The 14,464-nt window shown below is 41.4% G+C and overlaps 2 protein-coding genes across 8 annotated transcripts in view; both read left to right on the top strand.

The window, feature by feature from the left end:
- The window catches only part of LOC103817888 (acyl-coenzyme A synthetase ACSM4, mitochondrial), a 27,037-nt gene continuing 12,573 nt past the window's right edge, over positions 1-14,464 (top strand). For 3 of the 6 annotated variants that reach the window (XM_050980154.1, XM_050980158.1, XM_050980160.1), the window contains exon 1: positions 3,284-3,360. Coding sequence is in view for 1 of the 6 variants with exons in the window: in XM_050980159.1 (XP_050836116.1) it covers positions 5,957-6,010 (54 nt within the window). In the remaining 5 variants the exon portion in view is untranslated. Of the gene's footprint in view, positions 100-2,809; positions 2,910-3,283; positions 3,361-5,883; positions 6,011-14,464 lie in introns of those variants that run through there. The other 3 variants (XM_050980157.1, XM_050980155.1, XM_050980159.1) reach the window with 3 other exon arrangements.
- On the top strand, positions 2,810-14,307 carry LOC127059074 (acyl-coenzyme A synthetase ACSM4, mitochondrial-like). Of its 2 annotated transcripts, none has more exons than XM_050980153.1 (14): positions 2,810-2,909; positions 5,611-5,877; positions 6,646-6,856; positions 7,301-7,508; positions 8,321-8,464; positions 9,014-9,170; positions 9,727-9,806; positions 10,741-10,864; positions 11,168-11,248; positions 11,383-11,484; positions 12,161-12,288; positions 12,388-12,487; positions 13,118-13,237; positions 13,857-14,307. In XM_050980153.1, exons 2-14 carry the CDS (start codon positions 5,677-5,679, stop codon positions 13,941-13,943), a joined length of 1,743 nt encoding a protein of 580 aa, XP_050836110.1. In that variant the 5' UTR covers positions 2,810-2,909; positions 5,611-5,676; the 3' UTR covers positions 13,944-14,307. The 2 variants fall into 2 exon arrangements, with proteins under 2 accessions (XP_050836110.1, XP_050836109.1); XM_050980152.1 differs by lacking the exon at positions 2,810-2,909 and adding an exon at positions 3,284-3,360.

Below are 14,464 nucleotides of genomic sequence, written 5' to 3' on the forward strand. Positions count from 1 at the left end.
GGGACACTCAGGGTGGAACTGACAGGTATTAAAAAGGCCTGGGTGTCACTGGGTAGAAAACATCCAAGCTGACCTCACCTGACAAATACTGTGGCACTGGTAAGTAAACAGCATTATGCAACAGGGAAAGGTTTTCTTATAACTGAGAGGTGACCTAAGGCACAGTCTTGAATGAAAGTTTGTAGATCAAACTTTTCTGGTGTTGGTACAGCACCAGGAGAAATCCCATCTTCTGGGAAGCGTGGGATTCCTTCCCACTCTCTGTCTCTGTGATCTCTGATGAGTCAGGAAAAAAAAGATCTCAGGTCTCACACTCATTCTGGATTTCTGAAGCTAATTCCTGGCAGCCTCACAGATTTCCTGGGTGATCTGGGCAGTATTGTTTTCTCTCACATGACGTAACTTTCTTTAATAGTTCCTTGTTGACAGAGGCTGTTTATTTAGATAGACTTTTTAGAAGTGGGATGTAAAAGATACAGGTTTATGGCTTTTCTCTGCAGGTCCCATCTTTAGTCTCCTTGTGCTGTGGCAATGAAATTATTACAGTAAATGAATCAGCTCATTCAGCATTGTGGAGTCAGGTTTCCTGCACCCCAGGGCAGTGCCTCACTGCAGGGTAGTTTTTCACTGCCCCAGAGGCTGTTCAGTGGCATGTCTCCAAAGGGAGCTACAGAGAGATTAATGAAATGTTTGGCATGATCCAAACATATTTTTAGTTTCCTGAGTCTGTTAGTGTATTTTAGATTTTGTTGTTGAAAATACTAGTGTTTTCATTTCAGGTTGACCTACACTACATCACTATTATTATTATCTTTATTGTCTTCATTATATTCTTTATTTATGTTATGATCAGTTTTATTGTTTCTTGCTATATTATCATACTGTAATTAATATTATATATTCATATTATAATTAAATATTTTATTCTATATAACATGATATTGTCGTTATATAATATCATATTAGATCATATTATATGTATATCATATCATATCATACCATATCATATTTGTTATATTTTTGGGTTTTTATTTGGTTTTAAATTTTATTATTACTTTATTTTATTATATTTTATTATTTTATTTTACAATATTTTATTCTATTTTTATTCTTGTATTTTATTACCATTATATTTTATTTTCATTATAATCTATTTTATTATAATTATATTTTATTATAATTATATATCTGCAGTCAAATTTACTTTTGCTAGTGATGCAAAGGACCAAATGAGATGCACTTCTGCAAAATTAGGATATTGCCTTAATTTTGAACACTCCTTCCAAATATGGAACAGTTTGGGGGTTCAGCTTGTGCCTGTGTCTGGCACCTGCTGCCAAAGGGGGTTTGGTTGGTAAGAGTTTGTGTAATTTAAGGTTAAGGGACGTGTGCACTGAGCTCAGGGAGTTTGGCTCAGCAGAACAAGGTCTAGCCCAAGCAATAGAAATGAAGATTTTGCTGCCTTATGCTGATCAAAGGGTTTCTGCTAGCAGCCAGTGCAGATCCCTGTTTGGGGCATGGGAAATTAGGCAGCACCTGAACTTTTAGATGGGGAACACCACAAGGATTTGCCTCTTGCCTTTTGCCTTTGTGATGTACTTGATGGCCAGACCTTACAACAAGGTCACTTATTCCAAAACCCCACCAAGTTTTGTCCCCCAGGAGGAATGAACATGAACCCAAAAGAAGGACCACAAACCTGCCTCTACCTAATCAAGTGCTCCTTTCAGGGAAAAAGAACAATATAATGTAACTACAGATATCAAAATATTGTAAAAAGACAACCCCTGAAGCCCAAAGAGGAGAGATGCTATCCAAAAAATCTCACACAAAGTGCTGATGAAAATGCAAGAAGGAGAAAAGCACTCTCTGATTAACTTTTGTTTGGTTGGGTTTTTTTTTTTAATATGTTTTACCCATCACTGCTGTGAAACACACACTTGCAAAATTAGGCAGTGGAAGCAAAGAATGCCAACTCAGCACTGTCTTATGCAGCAGACTGATATTGAACCACCCAAAAAAGAATAAATGACTGTGGTTACGATCAGAAATAGATACATAGAGGAAAACAAAACAAACAAGGACTACTAGGGGACAAAGCAATGGCAAAACAAGCATTCTTGAGTGCCCCAACATCAGTCATTCTCTGCAGAGCCACCAGGGTAAGGGAGGGGAAATTGATACTCACAGAACTTCACCAGGAGGAATTTGGTTTCCTTCAATGCTCTGTCAAAGTTGCTCTTTTTCAGCAAGAGGACGTGGTTCTCCTTCTTTATTTTGGGAAGCTTCATTTTTTTTAGCTTTGCTTCATTTGGGCTTATGCTGTCTGCTGCCAGGAAGCCTGTGAGAAACAACAACAGAAGAAGGAAAATGGATGTGTCTTCATCTTGTCCTGCCTTTATCCAGATACTGAGAAAGAAAGAAGCAAAGGAGCATTAAGCAGTAGGGTTTGCTGCTGGAATGTCTGCAGCTGTATCAGCCAAACCAAGAGGCTGATAAGGCTGATAAGTTTGCCACCAGTGGAGCCAAGTGCACCTTTCCATGGGAAGATTAAATTAATTAAGTACTTCCTCATCTTTAGTAGTGGTTGGGGGGGGTGGAGAAGTTGGGAAGAAGTATGGGGAAGTTGGGTTTTCTGTGTCTGAAAATAAACAACCGCGGGAGAAGGTGAGAGAGCACAGGAGCAAACACCTGCCTACAGAAGCACCAGTGGGTTCCAAGTGTGCTGGTATAATCAGACACCTTCTCTTGTCAGGGCTGCAGACAAAGCAGCGGGTCAGGTGCCTGGGACAGTGTTTGAGGGCTGCTCCTCTGCCTAATGCTTGCTTGTCTCTTGCACTTATGGATCTACCAATTGTGGGACTGAGAGTGTGCTGAAGTCAGGGGAAAACTCTCATTTCTTTGCACAGGTAACTTTAATGTCTGTAAGTCTTTGATGTCTTGTCTGTGAGGCTCCCTTCTGTACTTAAGTGCCAAGTTGTAGCTCAAGTAAGATACTGCTTGGTTTTCAGTAGTGACACATTTTTCTGTGCAATAAATGGAAGGGGCTAAATGTACCAATTAATCCTTAGGACTGCTGTCACTGTGCCTGTGAACTATGAGGCCTCCCTAGACAGCCCTTTCAGAATATTTAAAAAAATATCTTACAGAAATATTGAGATTCTGGAATTCCTTCAGTTTACTATGGAATTATTTACTTTAAGCACCTGCCAGTCCGTAGTTGTAGCAGGAACACCTTTGACCCTTAAACTCTGATGAAATTTGTGAACTTTACCCCCAAAGCTGTAGCTGATAGAGGAGACCAGGCACAAAGGACAGAGTATTTCAGTGGCATGAAGGACAGAGCTGACTTGACAACAGGTGGGTCTGGATTAGTAGAATCAAGAAGAAATTCCTTCAATAATGACTCTTTCTTTTTCTTGATAAGTAGCAAGTGATTCTTTGCACCTTGTGCCTTCAGCAGACCTTTTATTCAGGAGGGAACCACGAAAAAGAAGGAATGTTCATAATGGGGGTTGATGTGGTAGCCTCCATTTCTGTGGGTGGAGGATCTTGGGGGGCATATTGCTGCAGTTTATTCTGTTTTCATGCCTGCTGTGAGTGGGGCTGGGTTTCCAGCAAACTCTTTTCCATCAGGCTCAAAAGTTTTGTGCTGTAATGCACCTTGAGAAGTGTTCCATTAGCACTCGCAGAGCGTGCCTAATGAAATCAGGAGCTGTGTATTCAGGCTGCTTGTGAGATAAGATCACACATAAATACAGATTCAGCAATCAGGTACTAAAGGAGAAAAAGAAGCAAAAAGATAAGAGTCTCCCATTTGACTTTGTGGTCTCTTTCTCTTCATAACAGCTCCTTTTCAAAGATGTCTGTCAAGCAGCATAACTAGTAAGGTTAAAAAGCATCTCTCAGGATTTAGGGTTAAAACTAACAAGGCCTTTTTGAGCTGGGCAGGCAGTGTTTAAGCTCAGAACACAGCCTAATATCATATTATAATATTGTAAGGCTCCCAGAACAAAGGTAGGATGACAAAACCATTTGCTGAGAGAGCTGGTTTCCCCCTGTCTGCCACTAAAACAAATAGCCATCAACTTAAATCCCTCCTGGAAACCTCCTAGCAGGAAATAGGCTCCATCATGGATAGGGTTTCTAACCTCTTTGTCCTGAAAGGAAACTGCAGAAAAAGGAGGATGATACAACAGTCCATCCTGCCAGGACAGATTTGCAATGAGGAAAGGAGTGAGATTTAGTGGAACTGAACTGGTGGAGAACAATGTTTTCTTTTAGACACAGAGCAGACAAGATCACATTCTGTGCATTTCTTCGTCAGTGCTAGCTAGCTTGGGATTTCTTTTTGTGCTTTGTAGTTTGAGAAATGTGGAAAATCTGCCCTCTGCAGAAGTCACAGTCCAGTCAGCAGGAAACATTGGATTCAGGATCAATAATATTCTAGAGCCTTCTGCTTAGTTACCACTCACACCCTGTCCAAGATGTGGCCAAGAGCCATTGAGACCTGCCTGACATGTGCACCTTCTGTCTCAATTTCTCTGGTTTGCCTCCCAAATGCAGTGATTTCAGAGTGATGCCAGTTACTGTTATTTATTGGCATTGAGCACTGGAAGCTCTCACTACACCTACGCTTGCAATAAATAATGCAAAGGTGAAAGTAAGTGCATAGAATCCCTGGGAGACAGGAATGTACTGCTGGCTGTTAAATAAAGACAACATCGTGGCACAAAAAAGTTTAACAACAAAGCTGATTTCATAGAACTGGGAAAAAATTCCCTTAGATTTATGGGTATACCCTTAAGGACTTAATTACACTCAAAACTAGTTTATCTGATGATTCAGCTCCTATGAGTGAAAATCCAGTTTTCCTGACTTTCAGGGCTGGGCTTTAAATACCTGTGGCATTATCCATTCTGTCTCTTCCCCATGTACCTGTATGTTGTGTAGGAAAGACTAGGAGAAACTGGAAATGTTGGCACTTCCTTTGCAAGTTTATTTTACAATATGTATCTTTTCCCAAGCTGCACACTTCAGCTGAAGTGCAAAGCAAATGGAAGTCTTTGGCACTTCACCTTTGCTCACCTACTGTCTATTTTGTGTTTATTCCGTGCCCCAAAAGAAAATAGAACTCGTAAGAAAATAAATCAGAGATTCATGTTTTATTGGTGCATAAATTCAGTGTGACTCGCCATCTAGTGCAGGTTTGGGGCATAACATAATTACAGAGACAGTTTTAAGTCAATGTGATTGTCTCCTAAAACATTTCAAAAGTAGAGGTATTTTATTTCTGTAAGCAGGCAAAGTAACAGAAAATTTACTGGAATTTAGATAGACATAGATATTGATAAAAGGACTGGCAAGCGAAATTTTAGAGATGAGATATAAGGGTCGTTCATCAGCTGACAAAATAGAGGACAGATATTCTAATGAAAAGCAGTGCACAATCCCTTTACAAGAAAAGGAGGAACATAAAATAATAGGGAAAACATGGATGAGTTCAAACAACCTCTTTATTCAAGCTGCTTTGCATTAGTTCATCCAGCATCAGAAACTAGACAGCATCCAATAACTGTCTGGTTTTAAATGTCTTCTCTTTCATTCCAGGTGACTGATTCCTTAGGTGTACACCTGATTCCTTCCCCCTCACCATCTGATAAAACATCATTTATCATGAGAACATTTCTTAAATCCTGGATTCCTCAGTGTTTGTGGATTCTCAGGTCACCTTCCAGAACATTCCATGGAAACAACCGGCTTCTTACATCTCAGATTATTTCCCATTATGAATCTGTAAATCAGGGTAAAAAGGAACTGCCAGAATATTTCAACTTTGCAAGTGATGTCTTAGATGAGTGGGCTCGACTGGAAAAGGTAGTATTTGTCTTTTATTTTATAGACATTGAATTGTAGTTTAACCCCAGCTGTCAACTAAGAACCACAGAGCCCCTGGATGTCACAGACACACATCCAGTGGGATGGGGAGGAGAATCAGGAGGAAAAAAAGGTAAACCCCATGGGCTGAGGAACAAACAAAGTTTAATAATTTAAATAAAATATAGTAATAAAAAGAATATTAACAATAATTATCACTATTGTAGAAGAATTAGTAGAAATAGTAGTGATGAAAAGCGAGATAACAAAAAAAAAGAGAGAGGGACAGAGAAAACCCAGAAAAGATGAATGATGCCCAACACAATTGCCCATTTCCCTCTGATCAATACCTGGCCTGTCCCCAAACACTGACTGGCACCTCTTGACCAACTTTCCACCAGGGTATCAACTGAGCAGGACCTCCTGTGGTTGGAATATCCCCTTGGACAGTTCAGGTCAGGTCAGCTGTCTTGTCTGTGATCTCTCCCAGCTTTTCATGCACCAACTTGTTGGCAGAGTGTGAAAAACTGGAAAATCTTTGACTTAGTTGTTCCTAAGCAGTGCTTACTCTATCCCAGTCAAAACCAGGACACGGTGAAACAAACCTCAAGTGATACAGTTTTATTAATGGGTACTGGATGGTGCTGGCACCATTTTGTTTGTCAGAAAGATGGGAATCACTCCAAGAGAGGAATTGCCAGGGATGATTTATATTGAAGTGAAACCTCTTAAAGTTTATCTTATTTAATGTCTTCTCACATGTTGAAGGATGGAAGAAAACCAGCAAATCCAGCTTTTTGGTGGGTCAATGGTAAGGGAGAGGAGGTGAAGTGGAGCTTTGAGGAGTTTGGCTCTCTGTCCAAGAAGACAGCCAATGTCCTTTCTGAGGCCTGTGGTTTGCAGAGAGGAGACAGAATTGTAGCAATTCTGCCTCGTGTTCCTGAGTGGTGGCTCCTGAATGTGGCCTGCATACGAGCAGGTGAGTGACTCACGGGCTTGGTGGGTGCAGACAGAAAGCAAACAGAGCTTACAAGCCATCTGTTAGATTAGGGTGAAGAAAATGCAAACAGGAATATTCTGTTGGGACCTCTACAACTGCTCTTTTGCCTGGAAGGAGAATTGGCAGCACCCACACAGGAAGCACAGGGCCAGACATGGTCCAGTCCAAATCAGTCAGTTCAGCCAGTGAGGGATGAATGGCTGCAACCAAAGGCCAGACTTGACCACATACACTGGAAGGGAGCTGAGTTTATAATGGAAGAACTTATATGATTGGTGTCATTAATAATTCAACAGATCTATTTTGCTCTGCTTTTAAACTGATAAACATCCATGATGGATAAAATCAGCATCAACAGAGAGACATAATAGAGTATTTTTGAGAAATGCTGAGTTTATTCAATTGCTTCTTGCTTTTTTCCAGGAATTGTCTTTTTTCCAGGAACCTCCCAGTTAACAGCCAAAGACATCTTATACCGACTCCAGGCTTCAAAGGCCAAGTGCATTGTCACCAATGACACCCTGGCACCTGCAGTGGAATCTGTCCTGTCTGGCAGCAAGTTCCTGAAAAGTAAACTCATTGTAGGCCAAGGGAGCAGGGAAGGGTGGCTGAACTTCAAAGAACTCCTTGCGTGAGTATCCAGCTCTTTTCTTTGAGGTGCAGGGAGCTGTATCAGTCAGGTGACATTGCTGAGTTATGGGGGAAATTTTCAAAATTCAAGTTACATTTTTGCATCCCTCTGTCAGCTCCCTGTTTTGTGATTATTCTAGCAGAGGTTCATCCAATCCAGGTTTTGGGAGCTTAGTTCATGTCCTTCAGCTTCACTTAGCAGCCTGCCAGTTTTTAGAAGCTCTCTGCTTTTACTGTGATCACCAGACAAGCACATAGAGTTCTAAACAATTGTTATGAGCTTTTCCGCTGGAGCCCATTCTAATGGCTCTTGACTAAATGGGAAAACACCCATTGCCAGCTCTTGGTGCTCAGTTCTTTCTTCCCTATATTATCCTGGTAGCTCAGAGGATCTGAATTGTCCATCAATCTCTTGAACATTAATGATCTACTATTTGTAATAAGACCAATGTACTTGGCACAATAACCTTAGTTATCAATTTCAAGTTGGGGGTTGGTTTTTGCTTGTGTGAGGCAGACACTGATTCCTGGCTGCTGTTCCATAATCAGCTCCTGGAGTGCCCTCGCTAAAACAATTGCAGACAAAGTCACTGTAATATTCTGTTGGTGCTCATATCTTACAAGTTCTGGCATACAGGGCATACTCGTTACAAGCAAAATGTGTTCTCTAACTGTTCTTACCTGCGTTACCACTTATTTAGTGAGATCGTTCACTTTGGGGCAATTTTCCTGTTGAACTCCTAAACTGTAAAAATGCTGTTGCCCTGGTGGAAAGCTGCATATAGTGACTGGAATATATAATTTCTTTTCAAGGGGTGCATCTGCTGACCATCAGTGTGTCCAGACAAGGAGTCAAGACCCAATGATTGTGTATTTTACCAGCGGAACTACGGGCTTCCCAAAAATGGTGCTGCATTCCCACTGCAGTTACGGCATTGGATTTGCAACCACTGGCAGGTATTACCTTGCAGTTCCCCACAGGGTCCTGATTAAGTGCTGTGATCAGCATTAAACTGAACATGAGGCCATAACATTCCAGTAAATGCAGGCATTTCATGACTGTACGATCTTGCATCTTCCTCATCTTGAAAATTAAAGGATATCTTTCCCAAAGCGTTCTGAGTTGGAAGCTGGTGATCAAGGTCCAGAGAAGTAACTTGTTTAGTTTCCTGGAGAAATGAGCTATGGCTTAGCTGATGTCTCAGCTGCACCAGGTAGGGAAAGCCTATTCCAGATGATCTGTTTGGGTTCTGTTCTAGATCCAGATTCTGCATCTCAGGATGAAGATGTTTTGCACTGCTCACAAGAAAAATAAATGCTCAAAATATTAAGCAGGAGGGAAGGAAGGGAAATCAGAGAATATTTAAGACTCTTCAACTCTCTCAAACTTTCTACAGAGCCCCACTTGCTGACACCACATCTTCTAATGGAAACCTCCTGCTGTGACCTGTGCCTGAGTCTCTGATATTCTCTGCAGCATTTCTTTTATCTTTGCTTTTTCGTCAGGTATTGGTTGAAATTGACTCCTTCAGATATAATATGGAATACCTCTGATACTGGCTGGGTAAAAGCAGCTTGGAGCAGTCTTTTTGCAGCATGGATCTGTGGATCCTGTGTCTTTGTACACAATATGCCACAGTTTAAACCAGAAGTTATTGCAGAGGTAAACTTAACATTTATTACTGTGATATTTATTTCCATTTTACAAAAGTGAAGGAAACAAACCTAGCTCCAGTCCATGGATGCCATTGCTTAGTAGCAGCAGGGATAGTACTTCCCACATCCCAAGGAATCATCCCTCCGTTTGGTGCCCATTAAGCTCAAGGAACAAGTGTTTTCTCTCCTGGTTAGTCCATGTGTCATGGTTTGAGTGTAGAGGACAACTGGATAAAGATGCAGGATATAAAGATCTTGGGATCAATGCTGTGTTGCCCAGTATTGAATCTAAACCTTACTTCAGATATGGACTTCCAGCTGCCTTGGGGACAGGCTGACTGTGAGCCAGTATTCAGAATATGGCATAAACCTGAATTAAGGCTCTGTTTTCCTGAATTTTCAGTGAGTTGCCAGAGTGCCTATTCTTCCCTTAAGGCATTTTAAACCAATCAGCTGACTGATGCCCCTCAAAACTGGCCTCTTTTGTTAATAACCTGCACACTCACAGGGTCAGACCCAGCATTACACTTTCTTTTCAGCACCACACCTTCCTCTTTTTCTAGACTCTCTCAAAATATCCCATCACCACCTTCTGCACGGCTCCCACCGCCTTCCTCATGCTGGTCAAACATGATGTGAGCAGGTACAGCAGGGAGGGGAGGGAGCTGGGGTATAATGCTGGGACAGCTCTGCATCCTTAGTTCCTTAAGTTCCTTAATTCTCTTTTTCAGTTCAAGGAAACCTAATTAGCAAAGCTTGCTCTCAGTACAGAACGCTCTCCATTTTCAAATGAGAGAAGAATTAGCCACACCATAGGCTACCTGGGCTTCAGGACTGGGTCTTTGAATAGACAGCACAGAGGAAACAGAGGAGATTTTTTCAAGCTGTCACTTCCTCTGAACTCAGGCTTCACAGTTCAATTTAAGCCAGTGTTTTAGGCAGCATTGGATCAGGAGTTACTGGTGCACCATGGAGTTGTTCTCACATGCTTGAGAATGAAGGGAGCAGTTAGAGGAGTTCCACATGCTGAGAGTTATTTGGCAGCTGCTCTTCCTGGTTTGTTACTCTGTAAAATACCCAGCCTGTGAGAAGTGGTTTGCAAGGAGTTTTCACATCTTTGGTAAGGTACTCCTTCTTGTCACATAGCTCTTTCATCCTGCCAAAAGCCAACCCAGCTTTAGCAGAGCTCAGCCTCTGTGTATCTATTCATCCTTCCTTTTGCTCTAGAAAATCCTCTGTGTTATATCTGATCTTAGATGTTGGCACATAACTGAGCTTTCCACACACATTTGATGTGCTTATTCAGATTCAAGGAAACACTTTTGCTCATGCATTTTCCAGCAGGAAAACCTACTCCTGTTGCCACAGAGATGAACCACATCCTCTTCAGTTGCAACTCAAGCAGTCTAGGATTCTAGTCAAAGTGTGCATAACATGATGATGATTGTAATTTTCAAAGGAGCTTGTGAAATTTTAGATGTACTTCCTTGGAAAGCTGAGGGAGATTGTTCAGTTAAGTCTATTTACTGTTCTTTGCAAGAGTTAAGAAAATTATTTCATTTGCTGTTCCTCTCAAGCTACAAGTTCCCAAGTCTGAAGCACTGTGTAACTGGAGGGGAAGCACTGAATCCTGAAGTGATGGCGAAGTGGAAAACCCAGACAGGGCTGGATATCCATGAAGGTTATGGCCAGACTGAAACAGTACGTTTGCAATAAATGTAATTACTGGTAGTAAAACCCTTTATCGTTTTACTTCAAAAGCAAAACTAAAATAGATTATTTGCTCTGGGTATCAATTTTTCCTGTGTGAGGTTTTAATGAAAAATATTAAAGCAGCTCACATCCCAGACTCTGATGTTCTTGAGAACCACAGTGCTTTGGTCCTGATTCAGCCCTTGTCACAACAAAGTCAAAAACAGGAGTCCTGTCTATTGCAAACAATAATAAAATTTACAAGATGTTGCAACAATTAAAAAAAGATCTTTAAAAAAATCTGTTCTGCAGGTGACAATCTGTGCCAATATGAAAGGAATGAAAATTAAACCTGGCTCTTTGGGAAAAGCTGTTCCCCCTTATGATGTGCAGGTATGAACAGTAGTGGGTAGTAGGCAGGCAGTAAGGCAGTGCTGCCTGTGTCCCTTCTGTGCCCTGCCCAGAGCTGCAGCAGATGTTCCTCTGAGCTGATCAAAGCACTCCTGCTGTGTCTGTCCTTTCTGCAGATCGTAGATGAGCATGGGGCTGTTGTGCCTAAAGGAGAAGAGGGCACCATTGCTATCCGAGTGAAACCCACACGACCCTTCTGTCTGTTCTCTGAGTACCTGGTGAGCCTGACTTGCTGTGTCTGTGTCTGCTGAGGGACTCAGGACAGACCCAGGGCAAAGGTCTGCCAGGAGCAGAATTCCATGCAGGATCCTCAGAAAGTCTCACTGGGTTACTTGAGGACTTTGAGCCTGATCAGTGCATAGTTTCAGGAACAGACTGACTGAGAAAGTGTAGCTTCAAAGTGCAACATGAACCAGGGGATACCTTGTTCCAGATATGTGCCATGCACTTCATGTCCAGAGCATCACTCTTTTCCCTCTATTCCATTCCTATCTTTGTTTAAAGATTATTGAAGAATAGCCCATAAATTCTACTCTTACACATCAGAAGCTCAGGGAGGCTTTCCAAGGCACAGGTATTTTATTACCTCATACCAGTATCAGAGGTACCCCCATTCCATCAGGCACTGCAGTCAGAGAAACCTTTGTACAGATGCCTGACACACACAACCTGTGCACAAGATCAACAGCACAAACACAAGCTACAGCACAAACCCCTCACATGTAGATGATCATATGGCTCTGGGGTAGTGACACCTCAGTGAAAATATAAAGCGGTACTGAACACACTCATTTCGAGTACAATTTTTTGTTCATTTTTAGCATCATTGCTAAGAAAATGCATTACAACTCGCTAACAATAAGGTACTTTTTTGAAATGTTTGACTGTTGCCAGGATAATCCAGAGAAAACTGCTGCCTCTGTGCGAGGAGATTTTTATCTCACCGGGGACAGAGGCGTTATGGATGAAGAGGGATATATCTGGTTTGTTGGAAGAGCTGATGATATCATTAACTCTGCTGGGTAAGGCATTCCCTGTTAGATCTGCCTGATGAAACGCAGCCTGGAAAGGCCAAAGGCCTGGTCCCTGCTGCTGGGCTGAGCTGTCTCTGTGCTCCCCAGGTACCGCATTGGCCCCTTTGAAGTGGAGAGTGCATTGATAGAGCACCCGGCAGTCGTGGAGGCGGCTGTTGTCAGCAGTCCCGACCCAGTGCGAGGGGAGGTAAAACAAAATAGGCAAAAATGTAAAAGAAATACTCTTTCTACTAAGTATCAGCTTCCTTAGATGTACTAGATTTCCTTGGAATTCAGTGTTGCACACTTTTGAAATTAGGTGGGCATAAACATTTTTTTTAATCCACACCTTGACAGATCCTACAATATCAGAATTATTTCTTTGCAGGTTTTTATGTGGGGAAAAATTATGCTTTTCAGACTAATCATGTGATCTTTTTGTCTAAGGAATGAAATTTTGATTATTTCTCATTTACCACTAAGCATATGGTAGCAAGGATATCCAGAGTGTTGAATTTTTGCTTTATATTTTTCTAACCTTGCAACATTTCTTTGAGCAACTGGGACAAGATTTTAATCTCTCTTTAATTTCTGGACTAGAACTTTTTGAAAGTTTAGTAATTTATAAAGTTAGAAAAAAAGTGGAAAATAGCAAAACATTCTCTGCTCCAGAATGGGTCCTTCATAACACAGCAGTTGATAACAAACAGCTAATGAAAAGGGAAATTAAAGAAAAGGATTTGCCATTCTGAATTTTGACATTCACTTTTCACAACAAATGTATTTCTTTATTGCCACCTCTGGAAGTTAATGGAACCCCTTCATTTTTGTGGCACAGGTGGTCAAAGCCTTCATTGTTTTAGCTCCTGCTTTTGTATCACATGATCCAGAAAAATTAATTAATGAGCTTCAACAACATGTCAAGAAGGTGACTGCACCATACAAGTATCCAAGGAAGGTAAGTACAGCCCAAAAAGACAGGTTCTCTCATAAACTGAGCTTTTGTCCTGCCTCAGCTCTTTTCCAACACCTTTCTGACAAACACTCCAACCAGAGTTAGATAAAATAAAAGTAGATGACAGGATCAGCTGCAGCTGTAGCCTTGGGTTGGCTGTGTGTGATGGAATGGACCCAAGGAAGGCAATGGTCGTAAAATTTTACTTCCTGAGGGCTCAGTCTTTCTTTCATGGAGTACTGGCGTTTTCACAGCAGCTCAAATGGGCAAGGCATTCCATTCTAACCAGTTCTACCATGAGCTCTCCTCTGACAGCTAAATCAAAACAAAAGTTCCTGCTAGCATCAGCTGGTTGGAATCCATCTCTTCTCACTAGGAAAGACACCAGTAACTCCCTGTGCACACTGATGCACTCAGCTCCTAGAAATTGTGGTACATCTCCCTGCAAGTGCTGTCTGTGCAGTAGCTACAAGGTGTTGTAAGGAATTCCAGCCCTGGTTGTGCAGCTTCCCATCTGTTCATCCCCAGCTAGCCCGTGCTAAAAGTGTTTTCACAATCTTTTGTTGCACCTGGGAAATTACCTACAAGTTCTTTGGCTACAGGGAGCATTTTTGCCTTTCAGGTGGAGTTTGTTCAGGAGCTGCCAAAGACAGCTACTGGGAAAATCCAGAGAAGGGTTTTAAAGAACAAAGAGTGGGCAAAGGTATAAAAAGAGCAAGAGTGATCTGGAAAACGAGGAGAGAAATTCTCCATCGTGTGTACCAGCCATAACACAAGACACAGAGCAGGTTGTCAGCACCCAGAGCTGAGCGAGAACATCAGGAAAAACAAACTGTGGAAGAAAAAGGAGAAAACGTTCTTGAGGATATGTGGCATTGGAACCACTTTCAGCATCAACCTACAAATTTTCAGAAGGAAGGAAGTGCAAGTGATTCAAAGTGTGGAATGGGAGAAAGACTCAGGTGCATACAGAGGTCTAATATTTTTTACCAATTTGTATAAACATCTTCCTTAAAAAAATGGGTGAAACTACAAGGCTTTGAAAATTACAAATAAATGAGAAATTAGTAAGATATGTTTGTCCTGAGGTGGGTATCAGCAATTAATTAACATACAGTAACATTTTCAGATTCTTTCAGAGTAGAAGGAAAAATGCATTTCTTTTTAATGGTTCTCTTCATCATGACGATTTTGTGATGTACTTAAATGGTTAAACTGGAGGGAAAAGTG

This window comes from Serinus canaria, chromosome 14, assembly GCF_022539315.1.
Source record: "Serinus canaria isolate serCan28SL12 chromosome 14, serCan2020, whole genome shotgun sequence".
NCBI lineage: Eukaryota > Metazoa > Chordata > Aves > Passeriformes > Fringillidae > Serinus > Serinus canaria.